Below are 25,894 nucleotides of genomic sequence, written 5' to 3' on the forward strand. Positions count from 1 at the left end.
AAGCCTAGGTTGAGGCATTCTACTAGAGATAGATGACCTCCTGACCATTTTGCACCCTCTATGGATTATGTACTGGTTACAGACACAGGAGAGCCTCTCACTTATGATGAGGCTATGCACAGGGGTGATTGTCACTCTTGGGAGAGAGTTATGCAATCTGAGCTTGACTCATTGCATAAGAATCGAACTTGGGATTTGGTTTCCTTGCCTCAGGGTAAGAAGGCTTTGCCATGCAGTGGGAGCTAAAAAGTACCCCTGGACACCCCAAGCCTGCATACAAGGCTCAATTGGTTGCTAAGGATTTTAAGCAGGAGCATGGTGTTGACTTTAATGAAGTCTTTTCTTATGTGGTCAAGATGACCACCCTACGCTTAGTCTTGGCCTTGGTTGCACAGCTTGACCTGGACTTGTACAAGATGGATGACAAGATGGCCTTTTTACCTGGGGACTTGCATGATGAGATTTACATGGAGCAGCCTAAGGGCTTTGCAGACCCTAACAGGGAACACCCAGTGTGCAAGCTAAAGAAGAGTCTATATGGCTTGAAACAGGCACCTAGGGAATGGTACCATAAGTTTGATGCATTCATGCAGTCATAGGGCTACAGCTGCAATGCTATGGATCCGTGCTTATACACGAAGAAAGCCCATGACAATTCTTTACCGATTTTGGTACTCTATGTGGATGACATGCTTTTAGCAAGGATAGCTCATGAGGAGCTAGATGCTCTTAAGGCTTAGCTCAAGAAGAGCTTTGAGATGAAAGATCTGGGACATGCCTCTCATATACTTGGTATGCACACTAGGCGCGATCGGTCTCAAGGACTACTCTATCTGTCACAAAGAGAGTACATTCATAAAGTCCTTGAGCGCTTTCGCATGCAGGATGTTAAGCCTATTGGCTGTCCATTACCTTCTCATGTGAAGGTTTCACAAGCCAGTTGTCCACAGACAGTTGTTCGCAGAAAAATGAGCAGAGGGCCGAGATAGCCAAGATTCCCTATGCATCAGCCATGGGTAGTATTATGTATGCCATGATCGCCACCCGTCCAGATATTGCTTTTGCAGTTGGGGTTGTGGCACGCGATATGGCTACACCTGGCAAGAAACACTGAAATGCCGTGAAGGGTATCATGAGGTACCTGAAGGGCATAGTAGATATACGTCTTTGTTATGGCAGCCAAGATACAAGAGTCGTGGGGGGTACACTATCTCTGATTATGTAGGACATGCAGATAGTAGGAAGTCCACTTCTGGCTATGTGTTCACTTATGCTAGAGGGGTGTCCAGGGCGCAGAATTGTACGGCCCTTTCCACTACAAAGGCAGAATATATTGCAACCATAGAGGCTTGCAAGGAGGCTATCTAGTTAGGCAGTTTTGATTGCTGACCTTGGTATGACATATGTTATGCCTATACTGCATTTGGATTCTATGAGTGCCATTCAGTTGGCCAAGAATCCAGTCTTCCATGCGAAGACGAAACATATCGAGGTGAGGTATCACTTCGTTCGTGAGGTCATTGAGGACATGGCTATTGACCTTATCAAGATTCTGACTGAGCAGAATCCTGCAGACTTGCTCATGAAGAGCCTCACTACCGAGCTCTTTGCCTTCCTCAGGAGATTGATGGGCATTGGATGAGAGGACGAAATTTTCCTCATCCTATTGTACATGTGTACATGTTGTACTGTCTTTTTTCTTTTTTTCTCTCTCATTGGGGCAGATTCGCCTTTAAGTGGGAGGTTGTTGGGGGTAAAGGCACCTCCGCCTAGTCACCCGTGTATTATTACACTAACAATACCTGCCATTTCACACTGTAGGTGGTGGCCACTCGTCACAGTCACTATTAGCGAGAGCTTGGGCAAAGGTCTAGAGCTTCGAAAATGATTCTCTTTTAGTCTAAGTTGCTTGCCATGCAATCCATCAGGCGTGCAAGCTCAAGATATCCCTTCAATGTGGTGAAAACATAGCTATTAATTTGCAAGAAGAGGGAGTCGACAATACCTTGGAACCTTATATGTTGTTCATGCTACGTATGGATTTGTCGAATAGCATCTAGTTGCAATTTTACTTCTCTTGATATGTGCACTTTGTAAACTCCATCTTTCAAATATGTGAGATGAAATTTATACTTTTCAATGACCTATTCTTGTGCGGCATAGTACGGGGCCTAACATATCTTATGCGGGAATCAAAGCAAGCATCCATCAATTAGGAAATACATTACTTACGACCGGTACCGCAATTGGATTGGCAATGATGCCCCCGCTTGGGGCTTCGTTGCAGGTTGTAGGATTGCCATCGGCATGTGACATTTTCCGCTTGGGGGCCATCTTTGATCTTCTTCTCTTTTAGATGCGACTTGCACAAGACTTCAACTGCCTTTTACTTAAATAGCGGGGGCCAATTGGGGAGAAAATCAAGCTTGCGGGTGGAGGATAATCTCGCACGAAAAGCAAGAAGAATAAGTATGCGTGTGGACATCCTCTAAGGAGGGGAAGAGATGACCTTCTTAGAAGGTTCTCTCTCTCTCTCTCTCTCTCTCTCTCTCTCTCTCTCTCTCTCCTCCCCCCTTGTGTAGCATCCAACCATCCTTTTTTTCTTCTCTTCCATTTCCATGGGGGTTTTATAGGAGAAAGAGAAGTATTATTGGGGGGGGTTTTGGGAAGTGGAGTGGTGGTGGCACCTCCACCACCTCTCACTTTCGCACAGCGGCGAGGAGCCTTTAGCCTCCTGTGGACTGGACGAGGTGGCTTGGAGGGGTGGTAGGCCACCACGTGGCCTCCCCCTCAACTTCAAATTCAGCATCGTCCTCTCCTTCATCATCATCGTGATCTTTGACAACTTCTCCTTCTTCCTCCTTGTCATTGTCACTTGCTTCCTCCCCCCGCCACTTGGACGATCGGGGGGGAGGGATAAAAAATTTTGAACTAATTTTAATTATTAAGGGGGGGGGGGGGGTCCTATGGCCCGCAGGGCTGTTACAATTTAATTGTGTCTCTTCATAATGCACCTCCGTCCTTGCGAAAATTCTATTTGCTTGCAAGATTGAACTAATGTTTCTCTATGGTGAAATCAATAAAAGAGTAGCATTACTCATTGGATGTAGCATCCAATCTTTTTGGATTATACTTCCCTAAATTTTTACCTAACATTTTGCACATCATTATGTGGCATACCTCAATATTTTTTCTCTACAAATTTTTCAAAAACCTTGAAATTAAGCACTCCCTTCTCATAAATCTGAGCTGTCTACTCCAATTTTCTAGATAAAAATCTATGTAACTCATATATTATTGTTATCACCCTGCAATCAATGGCTTGTAATATATAGGCCTCCTCTTCAATCATGTGTCCTAGGCCTCTCTCCCAATTTTTTCAAAAAAAAGGGGTAGCTCCTTGTGTATGTATCTATACATTGCACTAGCTTTACATAAATATGGAAACTATATGATTGTCCACTAAATTCTGCAAAGGTCACTCAAATTTTGCCTAATAGTGTACATGTTATGGATGCTAATAAGGTATATTACGATAAGAGTTGACATGGATAACAACAAGATGGGTCTCTAACACCTATAATACACACTAGAAATCATGATTCTTACTTGCTTCTCTTGTATGGATGCAGGTACTAGACTTCATCTCTATTCAAGTTGTGGAATACTATTGTTGGTTGTACAAATGTTGTAAATTGCTACAAACCACTATCTTCGCATAAAAGTTCTTTTTACAATAACTCGTATTTGATATTGTTGAAGGTTATTATGTGGTTTTTGAAAACTCCTTTGTATCAATGATGTTGTTACCCCAATTTTTATGGAGTCTCATTGTTGTAATAATAAAAATGGCAGCTTGAGTCTATACTAATGCTTTTTGGTAACACACACACGTGCACGCACGCACACACACACGTGTGTGTGTGTGTGCGTGCGCACGCCCATTCATCAACAACCTGTTGGCCTCCCTTATGCCCTTTCCCCCCTCCCTTCTCTTTTTCTCTCTCCCTTCCCATATTCAACTCACTCCTAGCCAACCTACATGTTCTAAGCTAAGGTTGCTTGTGTGAAGAGCTACACTACCTACCAACTACCGTGCAAGAAAGAGAGAAAGAAGAGACATAAGAAGTTATTGTTGTTGATGTTGATGAACCGAGGAGAGAGAAAGAGGGGGGAGGAGGAGGAGGAGGAGGAGGAGGAGGAGGAGGAGGAGGAGGAGGAGGAGGAGGAGGAGGAGGAGGAGGAGGAGGAGGAGGAGGAGAAGGAGGAGGAGGAGGAAGATCTAGAGAGTGTGTGTGTGTGAGTAAGTGCAACTTTGTTGCTTTTCTCCAACTATGGAAAAAAGAGAGAGAAAAGTTACCACTTACTTTAAATAAAAAATCGTATGTATCCACATGTTTGAAATTCAAATAGGTTTGGTAAAGTGTAATAAGTTTAGGAGGCCCTATGGAGGTTTAGGTCTTCATTTAGCCACAACCAAAATATTGAATAGTATAAATGCTCCTTGTAACTCTATCAAACTCGGTAGATCTTGTTAATGATGCTTGGTGCTTGCTCCTCCATATGTCCTCCTATAGTTGTAACCAACATAATAAATAGTATAGATGCTCCTTGTAACTCTGCTAAATTTAGTGGATCTTGTTAATTATGCTTGGTACTTGCTCTTTATAGCATCTTGCACTCTCATAATCCCCGTGTTTTGTTCTTTATTTGAGTGATTACAACAACCTTGAGATAAGATTGCCCTTATCATCACAAAATAGGATTGTAAGAGTTTTGGAAATGAGATGTGAATAGTGTGTTGGGATCAATGGATGGAAGCAAGTGCAAAGCAATGAGAAAAAGAGAAAGAAGAACAATAGGAGGTGGCAAAGCAAATACGAGGTCCTATCTACACTTGTAGTAGCAAATTGCCACAACCTTGCCAGCAAGTTAGGGAGACAACTAAGTTCTCTATAGTGATAGTAGCAATAGATGCATTGGGTCTTGGTGCTATGGAGGCCTGAGAGTAGGTGTTGGGAAAGAAAAAGAGACCTTTAACCTATGTTAAAGGAGAAACACCCCATAGCTATAGGTAAGAAGAAAAAGAAATAGAAGAAAACTACCCTCACTTCTCCATGAATGTGATGTTCTCACAAGTGGACCCAAAATGAGTGTGCTCTTCCCTACATTAGGCACCTTCATATATTACCATAAAGTTGGTTACATAAGATAATTCATACTAAGTGATTAGATACAACAACTATCATGTCCTCTCACACTAGGTCATATTCAAGGGATGACATGGCACAATATAACTTTACTATTCTATAGAAATATGTTATAAATGTAAATGAGTTTTGGATTTAAGTCATCCCCCCCCCCCCCCCCCCCCCCCCCCCCCCCCTTTCCCAATTTTCTAGAAATGTAGGTTATAGAGTTAAGGATAAGTTTCGCAATTTAGTCTTACTATTATTACTAGCAAATCTCATTCGTGTTTAAGTAACTTTTTCTTAACTCCAACCAAAATAAGTTTATTGGTTATTCAAAATAAGTTTTGTTTTATATTTCTTTCTATGACAAACTAACATGCTTAAATTCTAAATAAGAGAGCTTAAGGAATATTAATATCTCATCAATTAACGTACTAGGTAGAGCTAAGGCCAACACATACATTTAATAATAATTTTTAATAGATACATTCCTAAGCATTTTCTTGAATAACACCCTTGCATAATTAAGTAATTAATTAATCATAAATCATTAACATACAATCAAATCTCAAACCTAGAGCTTCTCATGTTCATTTTGGGCTTTGGGTATGAAAACAAGAGCTCACAAGTAGAATTTCCTAGTATTTTGCATGATATCATAGCATCCTGTTCATGCATACATTGACAAAATACACGCTAGATTTAAGTGTTTCTTGTTGTGTTGTCTTAAATTTTAGTAGTGATGACATATTTAAGATTTTTAACAAAGGTATTGTTATACTACTGCTACTACTACTATTGTTGCTATATAGCTTGATGTTGCTACAATGCTACTGCTACTATTGATATTGCTATTACTGATACTACTAATGTTTGTTGGCTATTTTCTGGACATAACAACCTTGGAAGATGACACAATGGATGTTTAGTCTTTGGCTTTCCTATACTTTAAGCAATGCTCATGATCATTTCCTTTATTTGACATATAGCAATTAATGTTGCTTCTGAGCAAAAACTCCCTTAACAACCACATCGTTGAAGTGTATCATCACTTGAGTTCCCCATTATATTCACTTTCAATGATGTAGATTGTGCAAAATTAGTACTACATCATTCATCTCATTGATCAACTCATGAAAGCTCTAATGCAATGAAGTTTCCTAAATGAGCTCAATGACCACTGCGAATCTTGGAAATTAGAGCAATAAGTTTTATTGATGTTTTTGTAGAGCTTATTGATAAGTGGATTCATGCCTTGATCAAAATGAGAGACTTTTGCAATTTAGAGTCCATGTAATTCTCTCCTTTCCACCTACATTAAGAGGATCACTTTACAAATGATCAAACAACTCCTTTATCTCTCCAATAATAAATACAAATTAAAGAGTAGCCAATCAATCCTTTAGATTTACATACATGCTTCTATGCTACTTCATATCTTCTTTAGACTCCCATAGTATCCATGTAAGTTTTCTGTGCTTCAACCTATGTGCAAGTAACGAACTATTACAATGCCATTATACTTCAATTGCTATCAATGCACCACTCAATGTTTGTCTTATTGTTCTAGCATGGTTTTCGATATCTTCTAGCTCTCAAGATTGCATGTCTTAAAGATTAAAGAGAATTGGCATATGACATTGACATGTGCAAACTTCCATCTAAAACGATGACTTAGGTACACCATTCAATGAGAGCATTGCATGCTCTTGGGTTAGCTGTCACTAAGTATTGTTTTAACCTTTGTTATACTAAATAGCTTGTTTATAACATTGTTTATTTTTGTAAATTTGATGGGTAACTATTTTATTCATTAGGTGATTTGCTGATGCTTAGCTTAATAGGCAGGTCTTATGATAATTTATATTATCCCTTCAGTCTTATATAAATCAGATCATTTCTCAGTTGGGGTAGACTTCACACAGTCTCAGTAGAAAGCGTGATGGGGCATCCTCCCCTTTACCAGCCTTCTTGGCACGCGGGCTGTGGGGCACCCTCCTTGCAAACTCGCTGTGGGGGTTTGCTTCCCAATCCCGTGTCGCACCGGTTGGTCTCCGCAAGCAGCCTCTCCACTCAGCGCTCTGTGAGTCGACGGCCTTCTGCGAAGCCAGCCAAGCTACTGAGGACCTGGAGAGAAGGCAAGAGGGTGCTCTCTACCAAAAGAGGCCCTCCCAGACGAAGAGACCTTAGCCAGGCCTCCGAGGAGAGGGAGCTACCTAGTCCTCTGGTTTTAGACGAGTTCTACTCGGTTAGCGAAGATGAAATGGAAAACACTCGTGGAGACTCTGAGGAAGAGGACTACACAGATGACGATGACCATGACGATGCTGCCGATTATGATGAAGATGCCTCCGTAGTGGACGGTCATACGCTTATCCCAGCAAACACACACACCAGTGATCTTCTGTGTGAGCATTTTTTCAGGTATGGAGTACTTCTTGTGGTCCTCTTCATGTAAACCAGGCACTTTAGTGTGGACATGGAAGGCACACGACTAGGCATTTTGCAAGAGGGTTTTTGCAAAGAACAGGCAGGTGGTTTACTAACATTACTGTGGTTTTAGGAGAGTGGGCCTGCCCATTAATACTGGGAAGGATTGCTTCTTGGAAACACTAAAAAACAATTGTTAATTTGAGAGAAAAGAGTTGCTAATAGTGGGGAGAGGAAAACGAAAGGATTGGGCAGTTGAAGAATGAGGGATGTAGGGTTTCGAAGCCATACCCAGGAATAGATGTGAAAGGGGGGAAGAAAACAACAACCAAGGAGAGCGATTGGCTAAGAAAAAGGGTGGAGAGCAAATGAAAACAGATGGAATTTGCTAGCAGTGAGGCGAAATGAGGCACTTGTTACTAAACTAGGTAAAAACCATGCTTGTTCGAAACAGTTGTACCAAAATGCGTTTTGAAACCAAAACGTTTTGGGGCCGAAGTATTTCCGTTTTGGGTAGACCAAAACAATGTTTTGGGCAACTATGCTTCATTCTAGTTCTGGTTGCTATTTGTGACTGCTGTTTTGGGACTGATCACATCTATTGACTACCCTAAAGTCAGCGTTTTGTTGCTGTCAAGCTTAGCTAGTTTGAGTGGCAACAGCCTGTTTATTTGCGTTTTTGACTGCTGTACCTGCTTTCTTCTACTCCATCTTGTGGCCTAATTCACACTATCAATGGAAGGATTGCATGTGTTGATTGTCATGCCTTTGCTCACTACATGCTAGAACAGTGGGCAATAATGGAAGCAAATAGATATTGCTGTAATAAACTATAAGCTGCAAAGAACATAAGAATTCAATCAATAGATGAATAGACAATGGAATCCATATCACAATACAAGAGATGTACCATACCACATAGGTGAATGGTGTATGTGATGACTGGAAGTACCTCCCAACTTCTTGTCTTGAGACGGATGTGATCCGATACAACAAAATGGAGTGGAGTATATATTGGTCCTAGGTAGTAGGGAGAGGTCTGAGACAAATGAGCTAGCTCTAAATGGGCTGCCCAACTACCCACAAAGGTGCCTAATCCAAAGTCTAAAGAAAAGCTTAATATCCATGAAATGTACAACACTAACACCCTCTCTTAGATCATAGGTGGTCAATACAACAAACTGTACAAGTGGGGAATGACAAGCCCCTAAGAACTATCACCATGCCCTACAACAATGATTTGATAGAAACTTGTATCACCATAGTACATACAACAATGACAAAGGATGCTCGAAGAAGACGCTGAAGAACTTGAATGCACCATCGTAGATACTCCAAGACTTCAACTTTAGGTTAGAACTCCGTGTTTAGAAGACATCTAAGAAGAAGCACCAAGTCTATATTGATCATAATGAGTACTCAAACCTCGATCATAGAAAATGGAAACAGTTGAATCTCTATGTTTGATTATAATGCCTTGCAAAATCACATCATGACCATGGATTCCTCACCTTCAACTAGGTTGCCAAAGTGGCCCCACTTGTGAGTATAGACTAGGAGCAAAACATCCTTTGTTGCTATAACCTTCCATAATGGAGTTGAAAGTCAAATCAACTCTATCATTTGAATTGCCAAACTATGTTGATGCATGGAGAAAGCCTCTCTTAAGATCCATCACATTGTATGAGTGTATAGTAGGCATCAACATGCTCGATAGTTGCTCTCTCGCAATCATCCCTCTTTGGCTTGGGGATATGTGAGAATGTATAGTAGGTATCAATGTGCTTGATAGTTGCCCTCTCACAATTATTTCTCTCTGCCCTGGGGATATGTAAGAAGCATTGCTCCACTACTATAGAACATGGATATCCTTGCTCTGTGCTAGGCCATATTCCAAAGGGAAATAGGTGTCACAACAGAGGAGATTAGGGAATGCTAGAACCCATAAAGGCTCACCCGTTAGAGCCTAAGCAATGAACATGCCATAGGGGAAGTTGGCTTCCCTCACTAACTCGAAATCACCATCCGATTTAGTTCGAGGAGTGAAAAGTTGATGGAGTAGCCATCTATCCAGTAGAACCGGCCAAGTCATGAAAGAACAAAGTGACCCTCTTTGGATTGCTCACCACTGTCATTCGGTCAATATGACATCAACTCATGTGGATAGCATAGAGATGAGGCCACCAAAGCCATCAAAAGGTGGTCACTAAGCAAACTTGTTGAAGTATGCCAGAAGCAACCATTTGTTGAAGACGACTCTAGGAGCACCAGAGATGCGGAGTGAATCCACAAGGCTCAGAGCACAATTGAAGTAGAATGTGAATAACCTGTAGTTGCGAACCAAAGACCAAGTATCCTCCAAGCCCGAAAAGGAATTCTCAGAAGATGAACTCTCGAGCCGCTTAGAGAGAAAAGTCAGAATGAAGATTGCCATAGGAAGATACTTGCATACCAAGTAAATGAGATCATTGTGAGCATGAATGACAACTGCAAAAGTAAATGCAAAGCTAGGAAATGCCAGCCATCATATAGGGATGCACATGCATGTACATGGCAGTTAAGGCAATCACATTCTGTTTTGGAGTAGGTTGGGTAGTAGTTCATTGAGTCCCTAGCAGTTTGGGCACAATTCTAGGCAAGTCATGCAGGTTGGACCGGGCGGATAGGCTGTGCCATGTGGCCGACCTACTTGGGGGTCACTTCACTGTTGAGAAACCCTTCACCCTTCACCCGCAGTTTGCGTTTAGGGTTTGCAGCCCCAAAAAGGGGCGCCATCCTAGACTGACTGTGCCTATTTATAGGCCACTCTCTCATTCATTCACTATGGTTGATTCATTCAGTCTGTCACCTCTTCTCTCCAGCCTCTCCACTACCCTTACACCCCTTAAAGAGGACATTGCAGTTCGTGGTTTATGGCTGTCTTCATCATCTTCCTTGTGCTACGGCACCCTTGTTCCCTTGTATCACATTCACTCCATGATTCAGGTCTTCATCATTCCATTAATCAGAGTTTCTTCTCTCTTCTCTTCTCTTCTCCACGTCTGCCGAGTTCACTTCGTGTTCCTCTCCGCCAACCCTATTGTCTCGCTGGTGTGTCATCTTTTGACATGGTATCAGAGCTGGATTTGCTCAAACAGCGGCAAAGATCCTCCACTCCAGTGAAGGCAAAGACCGGTGGCGGGTTCGGCATCCATTTCTCTTCTTCTTCTGCTGCATCAACAATCTCGTTTTTGCAGATTTTAGGTGTTTCAGCTTGCTGCCCACACCCCGTTCGCAGAGGACATCTTAGTCGAAGTTGTCCATTGCTGTCTCCATCAGTTGGCGCCTGATTTCTAGCCCTCTTCACGCAGTCTGGAGCTGATTCCAGCCAGGCGACTGCTGTTCCTGTACAGACCTGCTGCTGTACAGCCTGTCACATCATCACAGTCCTGCTGTCTACGTTTTTAGCCTTTCTTGTTCCTGTGCAGACCTGCTGCTGTGCAGCCTGCCACATCATCAGTCATGCTGTCTACGTTTTTAGTCTTTCTCTCTCTTGCAGGCTGTCCTATTTGCGTTTTTAGTCTTTCTCTCTTCTGCAGGCTGTCCTGCCTGCGTTTTTAGTCTTTCTCTCTCTTGCAGGCTGTCCTGCCTGCGTTTTTAGTTTTTCTCACGTGTTGCCTACGTTTTTAGTCTTTCTCTCTCTTGCAGGCTGTCCTTCCTGCGTTTTTAGTCTTTCTCTCTCCTGTAGCCTACGTTTTTAGTCTCTCTCTCTCTCTCTCCTCACTTGCGTATTTAGTCTTTCTCTCTACTCACCTACGTTTTTCTACTGATTGCAACCTCTTATTGCTGGTCGCATCCTCCTCCCACTAGCAGCTCACTTCCAACCCTTCCATTGCCTTCCCACCCCTTGAGGCAGACATTGCGGTTCGTGCTTCACATTGTCCTCACACCCCTTGAGGCAGACATTGTGGTTCGTGGTTCATGGTGGTTGACCTCTTTCTACTTCAGCAAGGCACATTGGTATCCATGGCTTCTTTACTAATAGATGTCTAGACTACTGGGCACTATTGCGGCACGAACGGTCATCCTATCGAAGACTGTCGATATCGACCTTTGCTCCCCACCCCTCCGGAGTATATGCGTCTTCCACCAAGCACTCCTTGTGCTATCTCTCCTTTCTGGCCCACAGAGATCGTTTTGTATCGGCTATCAGAGTACTATGCTCAAGGCAATAAGACGCATCCGAGATGCGCACTAAGTCCTTTTGAGCACATGGAGGATATTTTGGCGCTACGACCTCCTGGAGATCGTCGCAATGCCAGTGGCAGTCTTCTCTCACTTATTTTCAGGTAGAGTGGCTTCCACGACCTACGGATCTACAGTCCGCTCCATCCAGAGACAGTGATTGTTTGATACCGTCTCCTCGTCAGTCTGTTCCTTCGAGAGATAGTGGCTGCTCGATTCCTTCCTCTTTTTCGGCTACCCAGTCTGCTCCACTAAGAGACGACTGTTGCCCACCTCTTGCTCATTTTGAGCCACACCCTTCCCCACCCTCGACTACTCAGGTTCAAGAGGCTACCTCTGGGAGCTCTTCGGCACCCCAGATACCTTCTTCGGCACGACCGGCGGCACTTCCTTCGTCATGAGACATTTCGGAGTTCGTGATCCATGAGTTTTCGGATTCCCTATCTACTTCAGAGGGGGATTTAGAGGGGGATTTTATTTCTTTGTCCTTAGAGGGGGCATCTACTTCTTCGACTTCAGCGGGGGCCACTCCACCTCCCATCTTAGAGGGGGAACCTACTCCACATGAAGTTTTCACCCATCCTCTACTTTCTTGGGGTGGCTGTCTTTGACCAGTCATCTCTTCTATTACTATCCAGGATCTTTAGGTACCACCTAGATTGGGACCTCGGAGGTTCAGCCGTGACTTGGTGGCGAGGCCTTCGTATTCCTTCTGTTAGCAGTCATGTTTGTCATGCCTTGTCATCTCCTGCCTGTGAGCCTCAGTCTGAGTCAGATGAGGACTTTAGGAGCTCTGACTTGTCTATCACTTGTTTTGATGGAGGAGGTAGCTCATTCTAGAGCACTCAGATGTGCATTTCCCGGGGCAGTTTCTGCATTCTTCAGCCTGCCTCACCTGCCGGACATTGTCCACCCTTTCCGGGATTTTTCTGAGCATTCCTGGCATTTTTACCAGCATTAAATGCTGGTCAGATCAGCATTAAATGCTGGTCGGACATATTTATGGCCTCAAATTTCAGGTCGGCCAGTTTGTGGGTTTTTTGGCTATTTATAGCCATTTCCCACTTGGCAGTCAGTTGTATTATCAACTTCCCTCCTTCTTTGGCAGGTGCACACTCCGACTCCGTCATCTTCCTCCGTCTTCGGTGCTGCCGTCATCATCAGCCTGATCTGGTGCCCTCACTGACGCCTCGGGCTGCGTGCAGGGGCTGATCAGTCCACAGTTGTGTATTCAGCATTCATTTCAGTCAGTGCAGATTTTCTTCCTTCATTTTCTGCTCTCTCTCTCCTCCTCTGTGTTCGTGTTCTTCTTCCGTTGCGCACTCTCACATGGTATCATCGCCAAACTGAGAGCACGGAGGTCTTCATCGACTGGAGAGACACCACACCTATCATCTCTTGCTGCCCCCCTTCTCTCCAACAGCCAGGCGGCCCCTCCAGGTGGTCTATACATTTGCGTTTGCTGCATCAGCCCCTTACAGAGGCTGCCACGTCATCAACCAGCTCCTGCTACCTGCGTTTTCAGTTGGGCGGCCTTCTCTTCAGCTGGGCGACTCCACTACAGGCTGCGTTTTCCATCCCAGGTGGTCATTTTCCCTCCTGGCGGCTCCTCTCCAGCTGGTGCTTCTTTTCTGGGCTGCGTTTTGGTGCCTGGCAACTTTCCCTCCGGATTTTGTGCCCTACACAGCTGCGTTTTCACCTTCTGGTGCTAGGCGACCTGATTTCCTGGAGTTTGGTGGTTCTTCTGGTGGTTGGTGACCCTTCTGGTGGTCATTCTTCGGCATCGGCACAGTTTTCTTTGGTGTTTGGTATTTTGCAGATTTAGAAGATGTCTTATCATCAGTTTACAGGTTTTGATGATTCAGATGATGAGCTTTTGTATCGACATTCATTTGAACGGAGGCGTGATTTCTATTGCGAGGATCGTCATACGGAGTCTATCCCTTGTTCTCGTCGCCCTTCTATTCATGTATCTTGGCGAGCCCCTTCCAGTGGGCCGAAGATGCAGCCTTTGGTACCCCCTGTACAGGTACCCGTACTTCCTCAGCTGCCCAAAGAGGACCGGTTGGATGGCTCCAACTTTTCTCTATGGTCCTGCAAGGTGGAGTGTATCTTGGACTCCTTCGATCTTTGGGAGCTTGTTTCTGTTCCTATTCCCCGGCCTAAGGTGGATCCCGTAGATGGGACATCTCTGGATCGTGCAGCCTTATGGGATCGGCTTCATTCTAGAGCCAGATCTTTCCTCTTTCTGAGTTTGCAGGATTCTGTCCTTGTTCATGTTCACAGGTTGAAGACTGCAGCAGACGTGTGGAGAAAGCTCGCGTCTCTCTATCAACAGAAGACGTTTGCCCACCGGATATCTCTCGAAAAGATATCCTGTTGCGGATGCTCGCTATTGATGATAGTCCTTCCATGAAGGACCACATCAACAGATTATAGGATATGAGGGATGAGCTTGCATCCCTCGGTCGGACGATATCTTCTGAAGACATGGCTATGATTCTTTTGACTCAGTTGCCATCGCCTCGGTTTGATGTCTTTTACACTAGCCTTCTTACATCGAGGACCCGTGCGAAGCTTCTATGGGAGGAGCTATCCCCGCTTGTCTTGGAGCATGACGAGCGACTCAGAGAGGTCAGTGCTAGTGGATCCGACTCCACTAGAGCCTTTGTTGCAGGTTCGGGAGGACAAAAGAAGAAGAAGAAGAAGTCAAAGGCTAAGAAGAAGGACAATTCTTCAGGCTCTGACACAGATTCAGAGAGCCCGAAGTGCCCACACTGTGGGAAAGGGACACATCCCGAGGAGAAATGCTGGAAGAAGTATCCTCACCTGCGAAGGGTGGATCTACATCGGAGCCTTCTTCTACCTCTACACCAGCTGTTACCCATGAGTCAGTGTTCCTTCATATCCATGCTTTGGTGGAGGATCCTTCTTCCGTGACTGCAGTGTCTTCTGCGCAGCCTTGGTTAGTGGACAGTGGTGCTTCGAGTCATATGACTCCCCGAGGTGATTTGTTACAGGATCTCCGTCCATTAGAGGGTTCAGTCACTGTTGGTGACATTTTATCGGTGCCTATTAGTGGTGTTGGCACATAGCCTTTGTTTACCGACCGACCTTCAAGCTCCTTTTCACAGGCCCTACATGTTCCGGATTTGGGCCTTCCCCTCCTCTCAGTTTATGGCTTTACGAGGCTTGGCACACGAGTGATCTTCATCGAGCATGCCGTTGTTATTGAGGATTCTTTTACAGGAGCTGTCTTATCTACAGGTTGGCAGGAGAGCGGGCTTTACAGGCTCCATTTCCCTTCTTTGATGCAGGGTCCTCCGAGGCAGTCTATTGCTACACCCATTCCCGCTTGTGCACCTTCTATTCCACAGGTTCCTTCCCATTCCCCACCCTCTCCTCCGGTGGTTCCCTCGTACCCCCCATCCCTTTCAGAGGGGGACGATCTCGGTGATGCGGCTGTGGAGTCCCTGGCCCCTAGTGGTTTAGAGGGGGATTCCCATGATCGCGAGGAGCTCCTTCAGCAGCAGTCTACATCGATGGACTTCATCGACCTTGGCATTCCTCTTGCCACCCCAGGATCCGTTTCTCCCTTGGCCTTCAGCCACATCCAGGATCTGAGAGGGGGTGTTAGCAGTCATGTTTGTCATGCCTTGTCATCTCCTGCCTGTGAGCCTCAGTCTGAGTCAGATGAGGACTTTAGGAGCTCTGACTTGTCTATCACTTGTTTTGACGGAGGAGGTAGCTCATTCTAGAGCACTCAGATGTGCATTTCCCGGGGCAGTTTCTGTATTCTTCAGCCTGCCTCACTTGCCGGACATTGTCTACCCTTTCCGAGATTTTTCTGAGCATTCCTGGCATTTTTACCAGCATTAAATGCTGGTCAGATCAGCATTAAATGCTGGTCGGACATATTTATGGCCTCAAATTTCAGGTCGGCCAGTTTGTGGGTTTTTTGGCTATTTATAGCCATTTCCCACTTGGCAGTCAGTTGTATTATCAACTTCCCTCCTTCTTTGGCAGGTGCACACTCTGACTCCGTCATCTTCCTCCGTCTTCAGTGCTGCCGTCATCATCATCCTGATCTGGTGCCCTCACTGACGCCTCGGGCTGCGTGCAGGGGTTGATCAGTCCACAGTTGTGTATTCAGCATTCATTTCAGTCAGTGCAGATTTTCTTCCTTCATTTTCTGCTCTCTCTCTCCTCCTCTGTGTTCGTGTTCTTCTTCTGTTGCGCACTCTCACACCTTCCAGCATGGATGCACGGAGCTAGTGGCTTCTCTCCCGAGGTTGTGTTTTGGGTTCTCCAGTTCACTCTGTCTACTGGTCTTTATTGTAGGGTTTTCTTTCCGGTGGAAATCTTGGATCTTAGGGATTCTCTATATCTTCTTCCTCCTCTTCTCTTCTTGCCTTGGTCACTTGGTTAGCATGGAGCCACCTCCTGAGATCGTGTACGGGCATATCCTTATGGTTCTCGACACCACACAAAGTCCGACATTCCTCCTATGCATTGCATGATTTCAACATCCATGTACTAGGGCGCTTGGGCAAGTGAACAATTTTCCCACGAGGAACACTGTCCAAGTGGCACCTGTTGCATGAGCATTCTTCAGCATGTAGCATTGCATCTCCACCTTACTCTTCTCTTGTTCCCCTTTTTGGGCCTGATAGGGGGTGTTGAGAAACCCTTCACCCTTCACCCGCAGTTTGCGTTTTTGCGTTTTGCGTTTTGCGTTTTGCGTTTAGGGTTTGCAGCCCTAAAAAGGGGCGCCATCCTAGACTGACTGTGCCTATTTATAGGCCACTCTCTCATTCATTCACTACGGCTGATTCATTCAGTCCGTCATCTCTTCTCTCCAGCCTCTCCACTATCCTCACACCCTTTCAGGAGGACATTGCGGTTCGTGGTTCGTGGCTGTTTTCATCATCTTCCTTGTGCTACGGCACCCTTGTTCCCTTGTATCACATTCACTCCATGATTCAGGTCTTCATCATTCCATTCATCAGAGTTTCTTCTCTCTTCTCCATGTTTGCCGAGTTCACTCCGTGCTCCTCCCCGCCAACCCTACTGTCTCGCTGATATGTCATCTTTTGACACTTCAGTTTCTTGTAGGTGAGAGGGAGCTCCCTCCGACAGCCCGTTGTACATATCTGCCTTCAGCATTTAGCATTCATACTCCCCCCGCGTGCACCTTAAATCATACATATCAACAAGCTGAAGTGAGCGAAGATGTGTGGAAAAGGAAGAGAGGTTGCTGTTTTTGTGCAGGTTTTGCTGGAAAAGCTTCAGTTTTTAAGCTACAATTTTTTTTTGATTGAATTGAACACTAAGGTTAAGTGCTTATCTCAAAGAGGCATCATCACCTTCGATTTACACCAAAAAGTTCAGTAATCGGAATTTGGGGGCAAAAGGTAAAGTTGATTTAGTGTCAGGTGGTCTTGTAGACAATACCTAAATGGTAGGCTGTTGGAGTAAGAACGTAGCATGAGGATCTAGCCCAACAAATCTGTGAATTATTGATGAAAGCTAGTGCTAAAGGGACTCAAGAACATATTTAAACTAGAAAGAAAAGGGAAATTAGTACATTGAATTGAATTCTACATTATGCAATCATGAAGCTAGCAATGCTGTAAGGCACCACGAGTTAGTGTCAAAGATGGATCAAAGTATGAAGATTATATTAAGGAACTTCAGCCACTTGCACTTCAGTAGCCAACTACTTTAGTCACTCAAAGTTAGTATGGATGCAAAGGTTCCAAATAGTCAATGTGGGATGTAGTCAATCCAGCCATTCCAAGTTTGTATGAATGCTTATGGGATGGAAGAGCAGCTTCAATATGAAGATCATGGGGGCAATGTTCATGAACAAAGAGGTTCTTTCCCTATGGATAGTTTGTATTCTACCAGTCAATCTATGTCTTATCATTCAGCCTACTCAGCACTCATTTGGGCAGCCAAGGATTATTGCAGAGCAAGCCCAATTTAGGGGACATTCAAGAGGAACTACCCTGCCAACAAGCAATCCAAGAGCCTCCTTCAATGCCACCCAACAAAGAGGTAATTCAAGGCCTACCAATGGTACTAAAGTAGTGAAAACACAGGCTGAATATAAGTCAACATTGGCTACCTCAAGCAATGAAGAGCACATCTCAATGAAACTTTGTAAAGAGAAGGATCCTTGTTCCAAGCGTGGAGTGAAGCTTATACAGGGCCATGACTCCAGTTGCTACAAGTCCAAATATGTCAATGGCAGTTCAATAATCCACAGCATGATGGTCATGGACAAGGAAGACTTAGGGGTTGATGCATCGAATGATGCAGTGAATGTGTCATCTTACACGGGTTCATATTCCTCCAAATGCATTCGTGAGAAGGCAAAGATTATTAATATGCTGGTCATTGAAGTGCATAAGGTAGTGATTGTTTCAGCCCCATTTGACTATGGCTATGTGGATGGTGACGTGGATTTGTTTTATGATATCCAACGGATGGCCTTGATGATACCTTTCCTTTTCATCTAGATGGATGAAATATTATATTTGGGTCAGCCTTTGTTTAGACCAGCACTAATCATAGAATGATCTCCATTTCTTCAAGTATTCTTGTGGAAGAAGACAATGTCAGTTTGTGACCTTTGTTTCACTACTGTAGACTGTGTGCAAATAGCTCTCTGTTTGGGACAGATTTGATTCTGAATTAGTTATGGAACAATGCATCATACATACCTTGAAAGTACGCAAACAGAGCTTTCTTTTATGCACACATGATTTTGATCGTCCTACAAAAAGCTATAGTAGTTATAGTGTAGTAGGCGCTGTAGTAGCACATGGTTTGTCTACTAGAAGAGCTATATCTAAAGACTTGGATCAAGTTTGTATCTTTATGGTTCATATTGAATGTACATATATCATACTTGGTCCCCAGCTCTACATTTGTCATTCCTTTGGAGGATTCTTGAAGATCAGGCTACTTAAAAGAGTATGTGGATAATATTTTGCACGAAGTTGGTTTTTTATGTTGATTGTGTTGTTTGATCAAAGCTCGTGTTTCCTTTTTGTGTGTATTTGTGGCTACAGTAAGTGTTGCTGAGGCTATTAAACAAAAGATGTTCAGCAAGGGAGTGAAGGAATGCCACAGTCCTACCAAGTTAGCTGCTATATATGTGGGCATGATGATGCTCATAAGGATGTACAAGATATCCTATAGGATTTGGGTGCTAATACCATGGATGGGAAAGGGAGTGAGCTAGGGCTAGAGGGTGTGGACAATGTGGTGGATACCTTTAAACATTGTTGATCTGGAAGACAGGTCAGAGTGCTGAGAAGGAGATGCTAAGATTGATATGCACGACAGGATAGGAAAGAAAGCAAATCTTGGAGAGAGAGTCCATGAGACCATAGAGTTGGATGAATAGTTGCTGAGTGCAGGTGATAAGGCTGAGGAAGCCACTGCTGTTTGATGATGAGGCTAATGTTTGCTGATCCTAAGGTGGTTGATGCAAATGCTGTTGCTGCGAAGGCTGCCAATGTGTGTGTTATTGATATGTCTCTATGGAGACTATGTGGGCCTTTGTAGTCCAGTCAAACAAGCCATTTTGTGTTGAGAACGTTATTGACTGTGATGGGTGACCGGTGGTAGTGTGGGTTTGGCCTCGCCATTGTCCCTGCTGAGGATTGCTACCACCCTGCCTCTTGCGTTGGGGGTTGCCCGATTGAGGGGCCGGGGTGTGTGTCCTAGCTTTTGGTGTTGTGCTTCTTGCATTTGATCGACACTTGTTATTAAAATGGCCAGCCTTTTGACAATGTTGATAATACAGATTTTTCCTCGGTGCTTTTTGGCACGCAGGTTTGAGAGACGATTGGGAGTTTTCTTGGGTCTCATTAGTTTGGTCTTGATTTTGATTTTGAGTTTGTTTTTGATTTTGATTGGAAGTTTGATTTTGTTTATCCTACCCTTGCGCTCCCTTTGAAGAAGAAGCAACAAGAGCCTCCTCTATAGAAGTCAAACTATGAAGCCGATTGAATAGTTGAGTGTAACGCAATAGTTGATACTCAAATTTATAGAATGTGGGCATGGTGGGCTTGTTAGAGTGAAGCAATGCGGAAGCGAATGACCGTGACAGAGTGAACGGAGAGAGAGAGAGAGAGAGAGAGAGAGAGAGAGAGAGAGAGAGAGAGAGAGAGAGAGAGAGAGAGAGAGAGAGAGTGAAACACAAAAAATTTGCAGTGAAGAATGCTATATAAGGATGTAGAATTATATACGGATGCAAAGAGAATATTTGCATATGTCTCTGCCTTGAGGACCTCGATCTCCGTCAGTCTCGAGTGTTGTCTCTGTCACCAGCAGGTTGAAATCTATCAAATACAAGTGTGGAAGTCTGTTGGAAACTCATCCTTAAAAAGGTTGAGAAGAATGCCTCGAAAAATGCCCAAAATAGGTAGGTCGATTGCATTTAATGGAGCCAATTGTAGTCGGATAGTCTGATTGTTGCCACGTGGTACTGCTGATGTGGCAGGGAGCTGACTCTTAACACCCCCTCTTAGATCTTGGACAAGGCAACAGATGTAGGGATCTGGAATGTCGATGAAGTAAAGCCTGGGGAAGTGCCTTCGTAAACAAATATGCAAGATTGTCTAGAGTCTTACAGTACTCTACATCAATGGTCGCATCTAGAAGCTTCTCCTTGATGAAGTGATACAGGATCTTTATGTGCTTCGTTCGGGCATGGAATATGGGATTCCGTGCCAAGGCAATGCAACTCTCATTGTCGCACTGCAAGATAGTAGGACGAGTTTGGGGGCAACCCAGCTCCTCCAACAACTGCCGAAGCCACATAGTCTCACATGTGGTAGAAGACGCAGCTCGATACTCTGCCTCAATCGAGGATAGGGCTACTGTGAGTTGCTTCTTGCTACTCCAAGAGATAGCACCAACACCGAAGGTGAAACAGTAACTTGTAGTAGATTGCCTTTGATCCACATCACTAGCCCAATTTGAATCACTCCAACTTGCAAGAACAAGATCAAAAGCACTTGTACCTGTTGGATAATGAATCCCTAAGTCAGAGGTCCCCCTCAGATATTGTAGTATCCTTTGAGCAGCCTGCCAATGCACTTGGTGAGGTGCACTCATGAACCAAGCCAAGAGACCTATAGCAAAACATAGATCAACCCATGTGTTGAGGAGCCAAATCAATATGCCAATCAGTTGGCAGTAGCGAGTAGCATCCGTCAAAGGAGAATCTGCGTGTGAAGTGGCCTTTTAGTTCGGATCCATAGGCGTAGAAATGGACCGATAATTTGCCATCTCAAAAGTCACCAAGAGCTCCTGTATATATCTCTGCTGAGAGATGAAAATCCCCCTTTGAGATTGATAAATCTCATGGCCCAAAAAGAAATGGAGAAGTCCTAAATCCATCATCTCGAACTTCTAGTGTAGGGCTGCCTTTGTCTCTTTGATCTTCTGGATATGAGCACTTGCAATAATCAAGTCATCAACATACAAAATAAACAATACATGACCTCCCTTGGAAGTGTGCACATAAAGTTGTGGATCGGCCTTGGAATGCCGATATCCCAACTTGGCCTTGAGAAACAAGCCAATCTTCTCGTTCCAAGCACACGGAGCTTGCTTCAGGCCATACAAGGCCTTCTTTAACCTGTAAACCTGCCCATCTGAAGAACCAAATCCGGGAGGAGGCCAACTTCACATCCAATTGAAAAAAAGGCCATCTCCTATGACCAGCCAAGGCAAGAACGGAACGAATAGTCGCCGTGTGAGCTGTAGGGGCAAAAGTATCATGGAAGGAAGCACATAAAATCTGCAGCGAAGAATGCTGTCTAAGGATGTAAAATTATACACGGATGCAAAGAGAATATGTGCGTATGTCTCCGCCTTGAGGACCTCGATCTCCGTCAGCCTTGAGTGCTGTCTTTGTCACCAACAGGCTAAAATCTATCAAATACAAATGTGGAAGTTTTTGCTGGAAACTCGATCTTAAAAAGGTTGAAAAGAATGCCTCGAAAAATGCCCAAAATAGGTAGGTCGACTGCATTTAATGCAGCCGATTGTAGGAAAATCCAATTGCTGCCATGTGGTAAAACTGCCACGTGGCACTGTTGACGTGGCAGGGAGCTGACTCTTAACAGGGCTGTGGGATCAACTATTGCACAAAATGGAAGTATTTCTTCGGAAGCTTGTTTAGAAACAATGTGACTTAATCATCCAAGGACTTGGGGAGTCCCCATGGTAGAGAACTCGGCAAGAAGGCGTTGATACTCAGCCAACTTGACTTTCATTTCATCTTGGTCAGTAATTTTAAAGTTTTGGAGCTCATGATCCAAATTGATGTGACGGGTCCTATCTCGAGCCGCATAGTGGTCAATTGAGTGTACCCAACGCTTAGATGCTAAGTCAAAATGTTAAAGTTAAGAATGAAATTCAGGTATCAGAACTTGCATAAGTTTAGCAATAGCGGAGGCATTTCTAGCCTTGCATGAGTGGACAACCTTGTATGAAACAAGTGTGGGGTTAGGTTGGGGTTCCAATCCTTGCACAAGATCCCATAGATTTTGGGAGTCAAGAACATGTCTCATGAAGTTTGACCAAGTAGTAAAGTTCAACTCGTTAAAACGGATCTTATCATTAAGGGCATGTATGGTTGATGAGGATGAAGAACCATGAGGTATTGAATAAGTGGAGTAGGAAGGAGGTGGTGAAGGGGAATAAGTAGAAGGGGAAGGTGGGTAGGCAAATATAGGTTGATAGTGTCTAATGGGTGCTAGTTGATGCAGAGGCATTGGAACATGAATGTTTCCATAAAGTGCCGGTGGAGGTGGAGGCACTGAGACACACAGCCTTGCCCAATAGATGGTTGGGGGACAACAAAATGACAAGAAGGCCCACTAGGTAATGCCATGGAGGCAAATTGTGGTACCAATTGATACACACTTGGTGGTGGCCAGGTGGCATTCTCAAGTTGTGAAAGACCCAAAAGTGTGGGGTGTTGGCAAATATGTCAGCTCACGTGTGAGCCAGTGGATGCAGAGGTTGGGGACATTATTTAGGATATTTAGGCATTTTTTTGTGTCATTTTATGGTGGTATTGAGCATTTATTGTTGGCCGACTTGATCATATTGAGGACATATTTTTGTCCTATATATTGAGGCTGCTCCTCCTCACTCAGTGACTCATTTGCCATCACACATGTAGAGACTCCGTGGAGAGAGGAGTTAGTGTTGGTGCCCATGCAACCAGTGACTCACTGTTGTATGCAACTGTCTCGTGTTGGATATATCGATTCCATTTCCCGAGCATACATCTGAGTTCTCATCTGTATTGTGTTCTTCAATGTTTTTTCTTTCCCTTTCTCTTTTGTCTTGTGTTTCAGCAGTTTATTATAGCATATGTTTATGCTTCCATTGATTGCTCCACTTTTGACATGGTATCGGATTTCGGGTTCTATGCTCTTGCTGTATTCTCTTCATTGATCTCATGACTGTTTTGACCATTGCTGATCAAGCGACTGCTGCTTTAACCAGGCGACCTGTTTTACTTGCGTTTTTGCTAACATTAGCATCTATACAGCCTGAGTCAGCCCCTCTTCTGCTTGTGTGGCAGTTCTAGCCTACGTTTTGGTGTTTTTGCATCTCCTCTTGGCTGGGTGACTGCATTATCAGGCCGTTTTTTGCTGTTTCAGGCAGTTTCTGGCTGATTTTTTGACTTTTTGCAGCAGCTTTCTTCTTGTTTTGGTCAGATTTTGGTGAATACTGCAACTAAACTCTCATTTTCTGCAGTTTGTGCTTGTGGTTTGGCTGTGTTTCCTCTTCCAATATCTTCTTTTCTCTACTTCTCTTCTAAATCCTCTACAGATGGCTCCTCCGTGCACATCCACTGATGATAAGTTACATGGATCTGATTATCTTACATGGAGTACTGTGATGAAGGCTTGGTTTATATAGAAGCGGTTATGGTACGTGGTTTGCGGAGCTATTGAATGTCCTCAGTGGCCTTCTCTTGTTCTCGCTGATTTTGATGACGAGAACCATGAGGAAGCAGTGCTTACCTGGGATTCGGATGATGCCCGTGCTTACTTGGTTTTACTTCGGTGTATTCCAAAGAAGTCCTACCAGTGGTTACGACCTGCAGGACATCTTTTGAAGTATGGACGAAGTTGCAACTCTTGTACGTGGCTCCTTTCACCATGAGGGCAGTTACTCTTCATGGATAGCTCTAGCAGATTTCGTTTGAGGTCAAAGATACTATCCAGTCTTTTCTACTTTGTGTGACCCAAATCCAAGACCAACTTCGGCAAATACAGTGTGTCCTATAGGCTCAACTTATTGGACTCATACTCTCTTAACTCCCTCTGATGTTCGATGGAGTGGCAAATGCTTTGAGGGCGCATATATCATCGACTCCTGTCAGTTTTACACGTATGACCTCCATGGTGCTTGAGCATGAGGCATCATTGTGGTTATAGGGGAGGCTTTCATTAGGTTCCAGTGAGGCTCTTGCAGCTTCAGAGATGGGTTCAAGGAAGAAAAAGTCGAAGACCCAGAGTTATCACTGTGGGAAGAAAGGTCATTTACGAAAGGACTGCAAAGAGTTAGCTGCTTCCAAGAAGAAGAAGGAGAAGAAGATGACGCGAGATGTGGACTCCTTCAACAAGTCCTCATCTGCCTTAGACTCAAACTTTGATCCTCCAGTCAAGGAGAAGTCCAAGGTGTGGAAAGGATCAACTTCTACGAATTGCAGGAAGGGCTTTAATGGCCCCTTCCTCAGTTGCTTTCTAGTGGTGGTGATGATGGCATCCCTTATGACTCCCTGGTGCCAGAGAGGGAGTGTGAGAGGGTGGTGAGATGGGGCAGCTGTGCCTCATCTATACATCTATATAGATGCACAGGATCTAGAGAGGGACTTCCTTGACGCATTGATTGAAGTCTGGTAGGTTTAAATCTTGGAGCTAGGATTGATATCCATGTTTATGATGGGCTATTTATTTGATAGAGAGAGGGCTTGGCTCCTAGTCTTGAGCTCACATGAGGGGACACTTTGGTGGTCACGTATGTTCCAGAGGCATTTTTTGATAGGCTGGTCATGTATGCTACTGAGAGACATTGAGACAAGACATAGAGGTATGCTATGATCTTCTCTATTTTCAAGAGCTAGTACGATCGACATTACCTTTTCGTGAGTTCAAAAAGAAAAAATTGTCCTCTTTAAGACTTATGAACCAGTATGTGGTATGAAGAGTTCCTTCATCCTAAGCATCACCAATATATTGCAGAAAAGAAGTAAAATCAAAAGATTGAGAAGTAGTAGCATATGTGCTTGACATGGGAGTGAATGAAGGTGAAGTGGAAAATGGCTTATACTCCATGACAATTTCTGTGTAAGGTGTCAGAAGTGGTGCAACCAAGTGTTGAAATAAATTGTTGAACACAAGACAGAAGAGAAAGAAAATAGAAAAACATTGCAAAAGAAGAGAACTCAGACATGTGCTTGGGAAATGGAATCCATTTATCAAACACGAGAATGACGCGTATAACAATGTGTCTTTGGCTCCTAGGCACTGGCACTAGCTCCTTCTCTCCATAGAACTTATAGGTGATGATATGTTTGAATAAGGGAGCTAGGTATATAAAGAAGAAAATAATGCCAAAATAGGGGCAGGTTTGTCAGTATAAAATGGCCCAAATAAGCATCATAATAACCATAATAAAATGCCAAAATAACCTAGCCATGCTAGGCATATGTTATACTCACACATGAGTTGTCTAAATTGCTAACAAAAGGGTGATCAATCCTTTGTGGAGCTTCCATCTTTCCTATAAAATCATTAGATCGGTGCACTAAATCTAAAGGGAAAAACTCATTTTACCTTCAATTTGTTGTTGAGCTCGATAAATGAGAATGATGTCGTATTTAGCTCGTGAAATCTTGTATGGTCTGTGGACTCTATCGTAGGTTGAAGTCTCTCTGGTCATGTCAGATGGAGGGACAAGCTATGAAGCTCGCTCTGTCGCATGTCTCGAAGTGATGG

At 44.0% G+C, this 25,894-nt stretch overlaps 1 protein-coding gene across 1 annotated transcript in view; it reads left to right on the top strand.

Moving 5' to 3' along the window:
* The first annotated feature begins 7,104 nt into the window (after positions 1 to 7,104).
* LOC148036435 (S-adenosyl-L-methionine-dependent methyltransferases superfamily protein) overlaps positions 7,105 to 25,894 on the top strand; it is a 69,031-nt gene continuing 50,241 nt past the window's right edge. The window contains exon 1 of the mRNA XM_087678415.1: positions 7,105 to 7,616. Coding sequence (XP_087534541.1) covers positions 7,135 to 7,616 — 482 coding nt within the window. The 5' untranslated portion in view covers positions 7,105 to 7,134. The remainder of the gene's footprint in view (positions 7,617 to 25,894) is intronic.

This window comes from Lygodium microphyllum, chromosome 5 (genome assembly GCF_053477565.2).
Source record: "Lygodium microphyllum isolate KBCC chromosome 5, Lygodium_microphyllum_v1.1.10, whole genome shotgun sequence".
Taxonomy (NCBI): domain Eukaryota; kingdom Viridiplantae; phylum Streptophyta; class Polypodiopsida; order Schizaeales; family Lygodiaceae; genus Lygodium; species Lygodium microphyllum.